A 13930-nucleotide genomic window follows, 5' to 3' on the forward strand; every position below is an offset into this window, starting at 1 on the left:
GTCTATAATGAAATAACTGATATGGTGAAAAATTTTATTTGCTTTACAGAAAGAAAATATCATACATTAAGCCACATGTTTCAATAGATCTTAGAAGAATATGTGAAATAAAAGTTACTTTATAAAAATAATTTTTAAATTCTGTTCAGGGTATCATCTACTTTTCTATGACCAGAAGCACTTCTGTGGACTCCCAATCTTGATGCCAGAAAGTGTAGGACACTGAGGAATGGTCAATGAGTAAAGGTGCTAAAACTTTTAGCTAGGCAAGAGCTGTTAACCAAATACTTTTAAAAAGGAGCATACCATTTATTTTAGCAATCCGAAGTCCCAAATACTCACCTCACATGATAATCGGTTGCAGGCCTAAGATCTTTCAGGTTACATTCTAATTCTTCTCCACTGCAAAGAAAAATCATGTATTAGTCAACAACACCAGTTTCAAAAATAAAATAGGTTTTGGATTTGGGTCTCATAGTCATGTACAAACAACAATTCAAGAATTATTATGTCTACTTCCACCATAAATCAGAAATAAACTTTCCTATTTAGCATTATCATTTTTTCTGTACTAGCAAATTAGATTCCTTTAAATCATGTCATTCAGGATCTGGAAAATGGTAAGGTTAACTTATGAATAAAATTCCAAAATATCTTATCACTTCTTCAAAGTTACTACATAAAAGTAAGTAAAGAAGCAAGCAAACTGAATAGACAGATACACAGATAAATGTGTACATAACAGTACCAACTGTCAACTGAAGGTGACTCTCAGACTCACCCTGGAGAGAACCCCAACCATTTCAACTTCTCAGCTTTCTTCAAGAAATCTGTTTCCCTCACATATCAATACTAATAAACAGCTTTCTTATAGATACATTCCAATAAATAATTCTCTTACACAAAATAAAACCACTTATTTGATCAGAAACGGCAAATGAACCTTGACTTAATCATGAGGAAACAAATAACATAAAATATGGAATGTTCCCATTAAATTTTTTTTTAAAGGTAAGAGGGGTGTGTAGGGGCATAACTGTGTTCTTCAAAAATGTCAGTGTCTGCTCAACCACAAATAAGAATGAAATTCTGCCATTTGTAACAACATGGATGGAACCTGGAGGGTATTATGCTTGATAAAATAAGTCAGACAAAAATACTGTATGTTATTACTTATATGTGGAATCTAAAAAAATCAAACGAATGAATATAAGGAAATAGAAACAGGCTCACAGATATAGAGAACAAACTAGGGGTTACCAGTGGGGAGAGCAAAGTGGGGAAGGGCAAGATGGGGGTAAGGAAATAAGCTACAAGGATATCTCATATCGCACAGGAAACATAGCGAGTACTCCATAATAACTTAAAATGGAGCGTCATCTATAAAAATTTTGAATCACTATGTAGTATACCTGAGACTAATGTAATACTGTATGCAAACTATATTTCAAAGAAGCAAATAAGTGAGTTAAAAAAAAAATCAATACAGTATTGTAAAGCAAAATAAACCAATACAGTATTGTAAAGCAAAAAAAGTAAAAATAAAAATTAAAAAAAAAAAAAATCAATGGGCTGTTCCTAAACATGATTTAATCACAGTGAGGCCAGCAAGCTCCAGTGCTTCCCAGTGTGCTGGAAAAGGAAGGACATAGAGCCACCCTGAAGAAAACCTCCCACAAATGTTAAAAGGTTGCATCTGACCAAGCTCTAGAGCTAACGATAAATTAATACAAAATACAGGAAAGGAAGATTAAACAAAATTCAGAGTGGTTAAAAAAAAAAAAAGTGATCCACTCTTTGCAGCTGGTCAAGAATTTTTAAAAAGTATGGGAGATACACCTGAAACCACTATCATAGATCAACTACACATTAATTAAAAATTTTAAAGTTAAATTTTAAACTTAAAAATATTTATATATAAAAATACATTTTAAAATATAAAACTTTACAGAAAAGAAAAAGGATGAGGACACTATTCTGTATTAAAATGGATTTATGAGACCTAATAATCCCAAGCAGTAAGTAAACTCTGTTTGGATTCCAAGGGGAAGAAATCAACATTAAAACATATTTTTGAGACAGTTGGGGAAATTTGAACATGGTCTAAGTATTAAATGATGCCAAGCATTATTGCTAGCTTTTCTAGATATTAATGAGACTGTGTGTTACTCAGTTGGGTTTGACTCTTTGCGACCCCATGAAGTGTAGCCCTCCAGGCTCCTCTGTCCACGGAATTCTCCAGGAAAGAATACTGGAGTAGGTAGCCATTTCCTTCTCCAGGGGGTCGTCCTAATCCAAGGACTGAACCCGGGTCTCCTGCAACACAGGCATATTCTTTACCGTCTGAGCCACCAGAAAAGCACTGAAGTTATGTAAAAAATGTCTATCTTTATCTATATTGAACTATGCAGGAATAAACTTGACATGTTATCTGTGAGCTGCTACCAAATTCTTCAATCATAATAACAATAATAAAGATAAAGGGGACATGAGTCAAATGTGGCAAAGTCTTGAAAATTTATTAAATCTGAGTGATGATTACCTGGAGTTCACTGTATTACTTTTTCTGCTTTTCTGTATGTTCAAAATTTAACCATAATTTTTAAAATATTTTAAACCTCTTGCTCGGCTAGGTTTAACATTTTTGTTTTTGAAAAAGCATGTATATGTGTCAATTTTCTTTATTAAAACAGAAGATTTTTTTTAAAAAAAGGGTAATAGAAGACAATGAAATATGGCAGAAGTGTTCCAAATTAAAGAAGGTTACTGAGACATGACAACTAACCACTATATTTGACCCTAGAATGGATCTTGTCTTAGAGGGGAAGAAAAATGCTACCAGACATTATTTAACCAACCGACAAAATGGGAATGTAGATGATGGATTGGATAAAAATATGGTATTGATGTAAAGTCATGAAGTTGGTAACTGCATTATAGCTATTTAAGAAAATATTTTAGGAAACACACTGCAGTATTTAGCAATAAAGGACCATGATATTTAAAACTAATAGGAAAAAGCAGATTTAGAGAGAAAAGGCAGGAGAGAAAATCAAATAGTAAAGCAAATAGAGTAAAAAGCTAATAACAGGTGAATCTGGGTAAAGGATATGCACATATTCCTTGATCTCTTTATTCTTTTATTTTGTAAATTTGAAAATTATTCAAATAAAATGCTTTTTAAAAGTTGCAAACTGAAGGCCAATGTCTACACCTTGCCTACAGCTCTGTTGTTTGCTTGAGTTTATCTTTAAAGTTTTTTAAATTTGCTCAATAATTAATAGTGTAAAATTAGGAACGTTTACAAATCAACTAAGATTTTCAGCATTTCCTTTAAAAAAAAAAAAACAAGGAGTTCACAAATCCAGACCTATAAACCCTTATGCAACAACCTATTTCAGGTGAGTTGCAGCTGCTGGTTTCTCAAGGAAGACAGGAATGTTTCCATTCACTTCATTCCCAAGCTTCCTAATTTCTCACTTATGGGCACCTGGGACTCTAGGTCCTGCCACCAACGACCATCATGCGTTGATAGAATCTGTTTCCTGGCAGGCTGGGGGAAATGGCGCTCTTTATTTTGTGAAGGTCGCTACCAATTCCGACTTTTCAAAACAGTACCCAATAGAGTTAAGGGGTTAGGACTACATTCTGAGGACACTGAAAAAGCACCACAGAGTTCTTTCACAGGGCAGTGACACGGGCTGATTTCTGTTTCTGCAGGGTGGAGGCTGGATGGGAGGACAGCTTGCCAGAGCGGATGCTGGAGGGGCCTGAGGAGACTCTTGCAGGAGTCCAGGAAGAGATGACAGAGCTCTATGGGCAGTCAGAGGAGAGAGTGACTGAAGGGCTGCCTTCCCTCTCTCTTCCCCTCTTTTCTTTGTCTAGAAGGAGACAAATCCCCAGAGCAACTTAATAATAAGGAACGGGGCTGGGGAGGGTGGGGGGCGGGGCAGGGCGTGGGGGGAAGTGGGGATGCAAGGTCTGTAGCAGGGAAACAGGAGAGAAAAGCAGTCTGTCTGGTAGTGGAAGAAGTGGACTTTTGTGACCTCACGACCCTGGGCCCGCGCAGTACTTCCTGGGGCCAGTCTTAGAGAGGTCAAACAGACTGTCTCCATTTCCTGCTCTGCAAATCTGAGCAGGACCCAGCAATCACAAAAGAGAAAACACTTGACCCTAAAAAATATTTTGTCTCATTTAGAACACAGCTATAAATCATGTGAATGGTTAATATCTGGGAGTTCATAAAGTGGAAGAGGATAATCTCTTATTCTGTGTGCTAATAAAGTTCTATTTAAGATAGCCTCCAAATAAAATGCTTCACTACACACTGGAAAACTATCATAGAGGATAAGAAATAGGGTGAATACAAAACCACACTGTAGACTAGCAAAAGGTCTGGGCCTAAAAGGTGACCACAGGAGGGCATGATAAACGGCATCCTCACTCTTTGCCCGGCCAGCATTAATGGAAAATCTTCTTTAGTCCTATGTTGGCAAACTAACATAACCAAGCGACCCATCTGACCAACACCAAATGGCTCTATAAAAGCCATTTCTGATTAGTAATTACTTGAACAAAATTAACTCTTGACATTGTAAGTATCACTAATTCTTAAAAAGAACTATTTAAGGGAAAATTTACAAAGGCATTAAATTTTTCTTTGTTTTTTTATTCTCCTTAATAATGTCAATTTCACAGTTTAGCAGCTGGAAAAAATACATGGAAATATACATTACCTGTAAATTATCTTGTATTTTCCATCTCGTCCTTTGTCTGACAAAGCCACCTCATAACTGTAGGGAAAGGAAAGACCACTGTGGGGTCCACATGAAAGTCCAACAGGGGGCGTCCAGGACAACACAACTGTTCTTGCCTGAATATTAGAAACCTGAGGAAGAAAAACAAGAATCACACACCACACTTCTCCTCAGAACATTTTGTGATTATCAGCAGTAGCATAAAAACGGCTCAGATTTAACTCAAGAAAAAACGATTTTAATTTACAAACCCATCCTACATTGTTTTCTCTTGTCAAGGTCCTGATGTCCAAACTCCTGAAATGTCTGTCCTTATTATGCAAACTTATGTCCAAGTCTGGTGTAATTCACACTACGTCCTCCAGAAAGTAAAAATAATGTCTTGTCTGAGAATTTTTCTAAAGGTAAAAAGTTGAACGAGATAAATCTCCATGATAGTACTTTCTGGCAGACTCCAAGTCTTGCTTAATGTCGAATCATCCTGCAAAGCCAAGATCTTCCAAACCATGCTCCTCGAAGTCCTGCAGGTTCCTGGGAAAACCCTCAGGGTGCGGGAGCATGGGGCAGGTAGGGCTGGGAGTGTTGGCAGAAATGGAGCCATGGCCCAAGCTGACAGCTGGCAGAGATAAGTGCAGAAATGTTCCGCCTCTCTAGGCTCTGCTTGTATCTTTTGCTTTGGCCTCCACTTAAGACTTCCCTTGAAAAAAGGAGTCTGTGACTTTAAATGCCCCAACTTTTTCCCTTGAGCTAGCACTTACACCATCTCCTGGGCATCTTCAGCAGGATTGAGACCCAGCTGCCTGCAGCCGTAACATGCTCCTTAACAGGTTAACCTGTTACCTTAACAGTTAACTGGCTTCTCCCCTGCAATTTCAAGTCTCATCTTTAACTGTGCTTCCTGGGGCACCTCCCCACACACACTATTTGCCTTCCAATCTTTGTTTCAGTGTCTGCTTCTGGAGAAACCAAAAATCTAGTGTACAATCTAATTCTTTAAAATAAATCTATCAGTGCATTTTAAGGTTCTGATCTTCTGCAGTTCATTTTGTTGCTCTCCAAATAACATATTAAAATTATGAGTTAAAACATATACTAAAGTTTAATGTCTATACAAGACTTTATAGCCATAGATTAGTAGGCTATGGATGGAGATGTCTAAACTACGTTCTTTTCTTCTATTTTTTGTCACTATCTGACCTAAATAAAGAGTATTAAAATATAAAATAATATAAAAGCATGAATAATAAATATGGAAATGAATACCTAATTTCCTTTTACAGTCTATCATTCATTTCATTTTGAGCAGAGCCCTCCACATCATTTCTATTCCAAATAGACATAGCATCATATATTTAACAAATGATTTAGTCAAACTCCTACTCATCCTTCAAGACCCTAAGCCTAGGGCTCACTACCCCCAAGTAGCATTCCCTGAAGCACCCTATCGGGTCTCTGTTCCACAGCGCCTTGTTGCTACCTCTACCCGTTGCTAATCATGTTTATAGCATTTGCCTACCTTTCTCACTGGACTGTGGGACTCCCTAAGCAGAAGGCCCAAGTCATATTCAACCATGAGTAGTGGTTGTTTGGTAAACATTGAATGAAAAATAAAAAAAGAGTAAGACAGCCTGAGTTTCTGATACAGGTAACAAGGTGGATGGCAGGCTAGCATTATACACATCTTTTAAAACATCCCAAAAAGACTATTACAGAACTGAACTCTACCCTTCTTGCTTCGACTCCAGACTCAGAGCTCCTCTTCTGCCTACCGCTGCCCCTTCAGCATGCCATCTCCTCTCACACCCTGAGACTTAGCTCTGGACTTTCCCGTTTTCCTGCCTTCAACATACCTTACTTGGTGAGGGGCTATGGACACAGAGATGATTAAGATGTGACCTCTGCCTGATGAAGACAGAGAGAAGCATGAGGGGCCTCATGGCAGACCCCGGGCACACAGGGCCCCACAGCAGCTTGAGGCCAATTCACGAGAAGTTTCTATACAGTGCTGCCTGACCCTCTGCTCAGGATCTGTCGCTGTTTCCTCTGTGCTCCAACCACACGTGCGGGCACTGACATGTAACACTCATTTCACGACGCTCTGCTCTGTGTGTTGCTCCCCTGACTGAATTTTAAGGCAGTATTTCCACCACATACACCACTATATTTGCTGAATTACTCACACACCATTAATGACTAACCTAGAGATACTGGATACTATATTTGATTCTTAACTTACAAAGAGATACTTTTGCTATGAGGAGTTCAACTGTAACTTTAAAGGATGCTGATGAGGTACTGAGAAACATTCAGCTAAGATGATAAATGGCCCAATTCCAAGAGCACAGAGTATAGTAACACTGACTCTATGAATGGTGGTGTGAAATAACATTACATCTTAAAATAGCTCAGTCAAATGCTAGCACTTTAGATACTGAACAGGTAACCATAAATTCACATCCCTTTAAACGCTACCGTTTTCATCAGCTATTAAGAATGTAAGCCTAAGAGCTTTTACCACAAGAAGAAAAAATTTTTCTTTCTTTAGATTGTATGTATATGAGATGATGGATATTAGCTGAACTTATTGTGATAATCATTTAACAATATATGTAAATCACACACACAAAATTACTTTCTTCCCTTTTGTGGTTTAGTCACTCAGTTGTGTCCAACTCTGCAACCCCATGGACTGAAGCCCATCAGGCTCCTCTGTCTGTGCAGTTTTCCCAGTAAGACTACTGGGGTGAGTCCTACTCCAGGGGATCTTCTCCATCCAAAGATCGAACCCATATCTCCTGCATTGCCGGCAGATTCTTTACCGCTGAGCCACGAGGGGAAGCCCTTTAGGACTTGGTTAAGCTTACTTAACTCAACAGTGATGTACGACACCTGAAGTATCAACTAAAATAACACAGCTTTTCCCGAGGCTCCCTTAGCAACCCTTAGGAAGGCCAACTGTCATCTGCACACAGACCTCTGCATCCTTCCCACTGGCCAGCCTAATGAAAGTGCACTTGGAGAACTCAGCATCATTTTCAAAGGTTGGCAGCTTCTGGGAATTCTTCCCTGGATCTGAGCAGCCTGCCACCTAGATTACTACCAGACTTGTGAGGCCTAGTCCCTCCTGTGCTCCCCCTGGCCTGCCTTTCACTGGGCCTTTCTGGGTCTCAGGTTTCCTTTCTTCAGGCATTAGAATCCTGAGAGAAAGAGTGCTTTGTCTCTGTTAGAACTTGGAACTCACTTCCATCCCAGGTTTGATGCCAGCGAATTACACGGTGCCTTTCAGGAGAATGTCATGTAAAGGGGATCATCAGCAGTAGAGGCCTTTACTCCAAGCATCCAGGGAGCTGATAACCTTAATGCGAGATTCAGAACTCTAAGAATTAGGCTGGGTTCAACCCTACTTTGGAGTGACAGCATTCTTACAAGCTTCCCCTTCATTCATTCAGGGTCTCTCTCTTTCTGGTGAAACTTTCTCACCTGCAGTGACCACTGAACTGAACTAGGGCACGGCTAATCTGATCATCACAATGACTGTCATGGCAGTGATCCAAAAAAGTTTAGAAGCCATAAAACTAACTGACTTTCTGATGTTTAACTATTCTACCATAAACAGAAGTCAATCTCCTTTGAATGATGATAAAAGTAGTGATTGCCAGTTACAAAATTATTGGACAAGGCCCAATGTGACATTTGTTTCAGTGCTAGAGATATAAAAGAGTCTACTGTGAAGGTTACTATTGTAAGTCTGTATAGAAATTACTTAAATCACTTTGAAGTATCTCTGAAGGACTCATAAAAACCACTTTCTACTTCTCAATGATTACACACTGATTAGAGATCATTTCTGTTATGTATTTATTAAATATAGATGTCAACTTGAGAACAGCTGCTAGTTAAAGGCATATATATATTTATACTCATGTTCACAAATGATAAGATTGCATTATCTTGCAGCTATTTCATATGGAATCCTCAGTGTTCTTTCTCTTTTCCCCTTTATCTCCTGTTTATCCTAGTAGTTTTATTCTGTGAAATTTTACTGTCTTAATTTTCAGACTATCTTTTATGAAAATGATATTCATTATTTGGATCCAAAACACCACTCACCCTCATAAAGTTACTACACTGTTACTCCATGTTCAAAGATATTTCTGTGTAAGTTAATAGCTTCTAAATTTGGTCTGGTCTTTGGATTTAACTATGTGGGAGGCCTGCTGATCCAATTTAGGGAGTATGTTAAGAAAATATTTCCACAGCAATACTGGCTTCACTTCTAAACTACCATCACAAAAAATACAAACATAAAGGAAAATTTAAAACGAAAAGGTCAAAGAGATCATTATTCAAAGAAAAAGGATATTCAAATTTAGGGATTTCAGAATCATCTGTTACTATAATTCCTTAAGTGCGAAGACCCTTGAATCTGTCTCCAGATCTATGGCTGTTTATCTTCCAGCGGATTGTTTCTTGTAGGGACTGTTGTTCTCCTTAGGCCGTTTACTCATGTCTGGAGCCAACAAATCCATTGTTTCTACAAGCTAAACATTAGAGGATGGAAACGATGCAGAACCTCAATTCCTGGTTACATTTATTTACATACTGAAAACAAACTGTCCAGGAGTTCGGGGGAGAATTCATCGAGCATCAACATCAGAGCAGATTAAACCATGTCAGGTTGGAGCTGGCTGGGACTGCAGAGGTTAATTCCTAAACCACTTAGAATAGTATCTAGCTTACCTCTCTGATATAGCAGTGGTATATGAGTAGAGTCCCCAGGACACCTAATTGTTACAGTCTTGGGACAAAAATGTAGTATATTTGCACCCTCTTTTATTTAATGAATAAGTACTTGGATTTTTATAGTATCTGGGTTTCTGAAGCATAAATGCCTTGCTTAATTCAGGGTGCCCAAAGTTCTAGAAAGATGACTAGAATCTACAGGTCCTCGATAATGCTCCTATACCTAAAACAAATCATCTGCAAAACTTTGAAGAAAAATATATGAGTATTATTTGGAAGTGTTACCAGACGCAGCTGCAAGAAAAAAACAAGAACAACAATCCTTTAGACAACTGTGTGCCGAACTTTCTGCAGCTGTTTCTTTTCCTAGAAGGTGAACAGCCCTCCTTCCCACTTCAGCATGTTGCAGGGAGTCTCGCCTTTGCCTAATGATATGCTATAAACTATAGGAAAATACTCCATTCCAAGGACTCTATAAATAGCATATAATTTACTTCTCAGATAATCCAATGTGGTATTTATTATTCAACCTTCCAAAGATAAGGAAACCTCGGCTCAGGGTCACAAAGACAGCTAATGGCCATGTTGGGCCCCAACTCACAGGACCCCCCCACCGCCCCTCCACGCTGTTGCCTCCCACCCCGGCTCCCAGCCGTCCCCACATGCCACCAGGCTGGCTGAGCCTCATCTGAGCTGGCCAGGCTACCAGCATCTGTCTTACCTGGCAGAGCCTCACTACAGCCACTGCAGTCTGCCACACATTTATTTACCAAATACTTGTTAAGGGCTCACACTGTGCCAAGGACAGTGCGAGGTACCAGGGGCACAAGGATGAATAAGACACAACCATGGACATGAACTTCAGACAGAGGGGAGAGGAGAGGAAGGAAGGGAGAATAATGGTATAAACAATTAATGGGGATCAGAAGGATGGGTGGACTGTCACCCAGCAGAGGTTTATCTGGGGACCAACGTTGGGTGTGGAGGACAGAAGAACATGCCTCCCTCAAGATGTCTGAATTCTAATCCCAGGAACCTAAAAGGTAAAAAGAGACTGCAGAGGTGATTAAGTGAAGGACCGTGAGAGGAAGGGACTACCCTGGCTTATCTGAGTGGGCCTGAGGTAGTAACAAGTATCTTTGCAGGTAAAAGAGGGAGGCAGGAAAGTCAGAGTCAGGAGAAGGAGGTATGAGAATGGAACAGGTGTGAGCAAGCAATGCAGGTAGCCTCTAGATACTGGAAGGGGCAAGGAAACAGATTTGCCCCGGAGAGGAGTGTAGCCCAAGCTGATACCTTGATTTTAGCCAAATGAGACCCACTTGGGACTTTTTGACCTCTCAGACAACAATCTGATTATAAGTACACTGAACATCATGACTATTTACACAAAAACCCGTCTACCTTGTTGTAAACCTGAAAAGATTTTAGCACTTAATAAACACTGAATCAGGGTAAGGACCAATGCATACAAATACTGTTTTTATCTTGCTGGAGCCACATAAGCCTCAGAAATAGACTGCATCATCTGCAGTAAAGAAATGACCAAGTATAACTCAAGAAAAACACTGTGTGTGTACACGTGACAGACCAGATGAAGCTGTCTGAGTACAACTGGGACATCAGCTAAACTGTCACTGCCTTCTCACACTGATTATGACTTCTGAGTCCCTCACGGTTTCTTTCAGCTGCACTGTGCACATATGCCTGTTATGACTCTGCCCTCAAGCCTTCTCTAATCTCTCCCTACACTCTGCCCCATCCACAAAGCTCTCATCCATTCCTCTCACTCCCTCGCACACGTTCCCCCACGGCTATCTCATTGCCCTCTCTCCACAGCACTCATCTACCAGATCCTTTTGACTTCCCACTTACTCGTCTTCCTGGATACCCTGCTTGTGAGACAAATTCCACATGTCTAAGAATGGCACTGAAGATACAAAAAGGACACAGACATAAACTTTTCTAGAGGAACTCATAGATGACTGGGAAAGCCACAAAAACAAGGAGACAGAGTACAATATTTCACATATACACAATGAAGCTGAAGAAAAACCAGTGGCCCCAGACATTGAGTAGAGCATCCCAGTTGACACAACAAAAGTCAGGGCAGCCAGCTCAGAGGAAGCAACTCCTGAAAGGCGGCATCTAAGCCTGAAAGCCCAGCTATGCATGACACCTGATACCTAACCGGTTGTCGCGCCTGATGGATCTCTCTAGAATGGCTCCAGTGTGCGTCCTCTCCTTGCCACACCTGATGCATCACCCTGAGTCTCTCCCGCAGTCTCCTACCAGCACTACAGTAACACATTCCTAACACTTGTCTCGTCTCCCTGGGTCCATCCTCTCTCTGCTCACTGCACTGCACTTGCCCACTGTTTGATCCTCCTAAAAGTATAGTCGTGATTATATAACGTCTTTGCTCGCAAACTCTCAAAGGCAACCTGCTCCTTACTGGTTTAAGTGCAGACTCCCCAACCCAGCGTCAATACCCTGCTCCTCCACAAGTGCCCTACTGTGCCCAGAGTCCGGCACACCTCATGTTTTTAGGTTTAGTCAAACTCAACTATGTGCCCTGAGGCATGTTTGGACCCTTCTGTTAAAAGTCTCAGTATTTGAAACACATGAAGAAGTAAGGTTTTCCAATTCAGCTAGAAAACCCTCCAAAGAACTTTGGCTCTCTAAACTCAGATGAAAGGCTGAATCAACATTCTGAATTTTTCACTTGAATTTCAAAGCATCTGGCAAAATCGAACTGAAATCTCACAATATCACTACTCCCACGTTTTTTTTTTCCTTGCCATTACAGTTTGGACTTATTTTACTCAGTTAATATTTAAGTATCTTTTGAAATTTACCTGGAAAAATACTTTGAATTACTGAGGTTTTCAACAAATTACTATTACTACATTTACACAGGTAAAGGGTAATTACCAAAAGAAAACTTTTCTGTAGACCTTGTATGTGTGGGGGTGGGGGTGGTGGCGGTGTATCCTTGGATGTTGGGATGAATACCTAATTGCATTCAGAATGTCTAAATAAAGAAGACATTTTAGTGGATCATGACTAAACAGAAGACTGCTGTTTTATATTTTCATGCTCCATTAATAACAGCTCTATTTCATAGTTTATGAATAATCTGCAATGGGAAGGGGCCCTTTTGCTTACCTACTGTGTGGTAAAAGAAAAGCATGTTTGAAATACTTAAAAGAGCACCATTTATGACGAGAAATCCAGAAGACATACCTGTGGCTTCTCTATTCCCGAAAGAATGTCTTGCACCCTCTTTACTTCCAGCTCATACTCTGCGTGGCAAAAAGAGGGAGAAAAAGAGAAATCAGTTAACACCATTAGAAATCAGTAAGGCTGCAAACTTCCTTTCCCAAGGCCTTAAGTCAGTTGCCTGTTACCATGAACTTCTGGTACCACAAGCATGATGATAAAATCAGGAATGGGGATGTCTTAGTGGGTACAGATTTCACTGTGATTGTGTTAACCTGACACTACTATTGGTTTACATATTCACAGAGATGACTAGATTAACACGGAATTCCACCTAATAATTCAACAGGCAACAGTTAATAGAGAACCCTAAGGAGGAGACCCAGGAGACCAGTGCAGCTAGATGCTGAGAGCAATAAGGAGATGAGGTTGAAGATAGGGGCCAGTTCATGTAGCACTGTGAGTTCAGACTATTTAACTCAATTTTTATTCTAAGTTTGATAAGAAACCACTGGCATGTTTTAGTGGAGGGACTGACACAATATTATTTTGAGTTTGAAAATATCTGCTTGTCTGCATGAATAATGGATATATGGAAGCTAAGAGTGGGGGCAGAAAGACCAGTCAGCACACTGCTGCACTGATCCAGGTGAAGGGTGGAACTGGCCCAAGCTGGAGGTGGTAGTAAAGATGCTAAAAACAGGTATGGTTCTAGAGGTATAGGTGCTAAAGGAAAGGGCATGATAGGCAAGGATGAGGGAATGTGAAGAATCAAAGAGAATCCTTAGTTTAGGGCTGGATCAACTGAAAGGATAGTATTTTTAAATAAGATGGGGAGATGGGCAAGTTTTGCGGTGGAGCAAGAATTGTTTTTGAAATGAAAGGGGAGAATTGCTTGGAGGAGAGAGGATGGGTGGGAAGGATATGTATAAATAGGATAAAGGACAGAATTTAAACTTAAGAACCTGTTTTGCTAAAGGAAACATCTGACTTTCACAACTTGCTTGATAGAATCTAATTTTGAATCTACAGATTAACTTAACCGTTCAACTAGTTTATGAACTATATACCTAGAGATACATGATTACCAAGTCATGTCCTTGACCCCAAGATATCTCAAGTCTAGTGAGAGGTGGGGTTGGGGGTGAGGAATGGAAGCAAACAGGTGATTACAGAGTGAAAGGTGCCACGGTAAAGGCTCTCCAAGTGAG

General features: G+C 39.9%; 1 protein-coding gene across 1 annotated transcript in view; it reads right to left on the minus strand.

The window, feature by feature from the left end:
• Positions 1-13930, minus strand: part of FNDC3B (fibronectin type III domain containing 3B) — a 356597-nt gene that overhangs the window by 93122 nt on the left and 249545 nt on the right. The window contains exons 7-9 of the mRNA XM_068987389.1: positions 12744-12802; positions 4737-4888; positions 343-402 (exon numbers count right to left, since the gene is read on the minus strand). Coding sequence (XP_068843490.1) covers positions 343-402; positions 4737-4888; positions 12744-12802 — 271 coding nt within the window. The remainder of the gene's footprint in view (positions 1-342; positions 403-4736; positions 4889-12743; positions 12803-13930) is intronic.

This window comes from Capricornis sumatraensis, chromosome 1 (assembly GCF_032405125.1).
Source record: "Capricornis sumatraensis isolate serow.1 chromosome 1, serow.2, whole genome shotgun sequence".
NCBI classification, from domain to species: domain Eukaryota; kingdom Metazoa; phylum Chordata; class Mammalia; order Artiodactyla; family Bovidae; genus Capricornis; species Capricornis sumatraensis.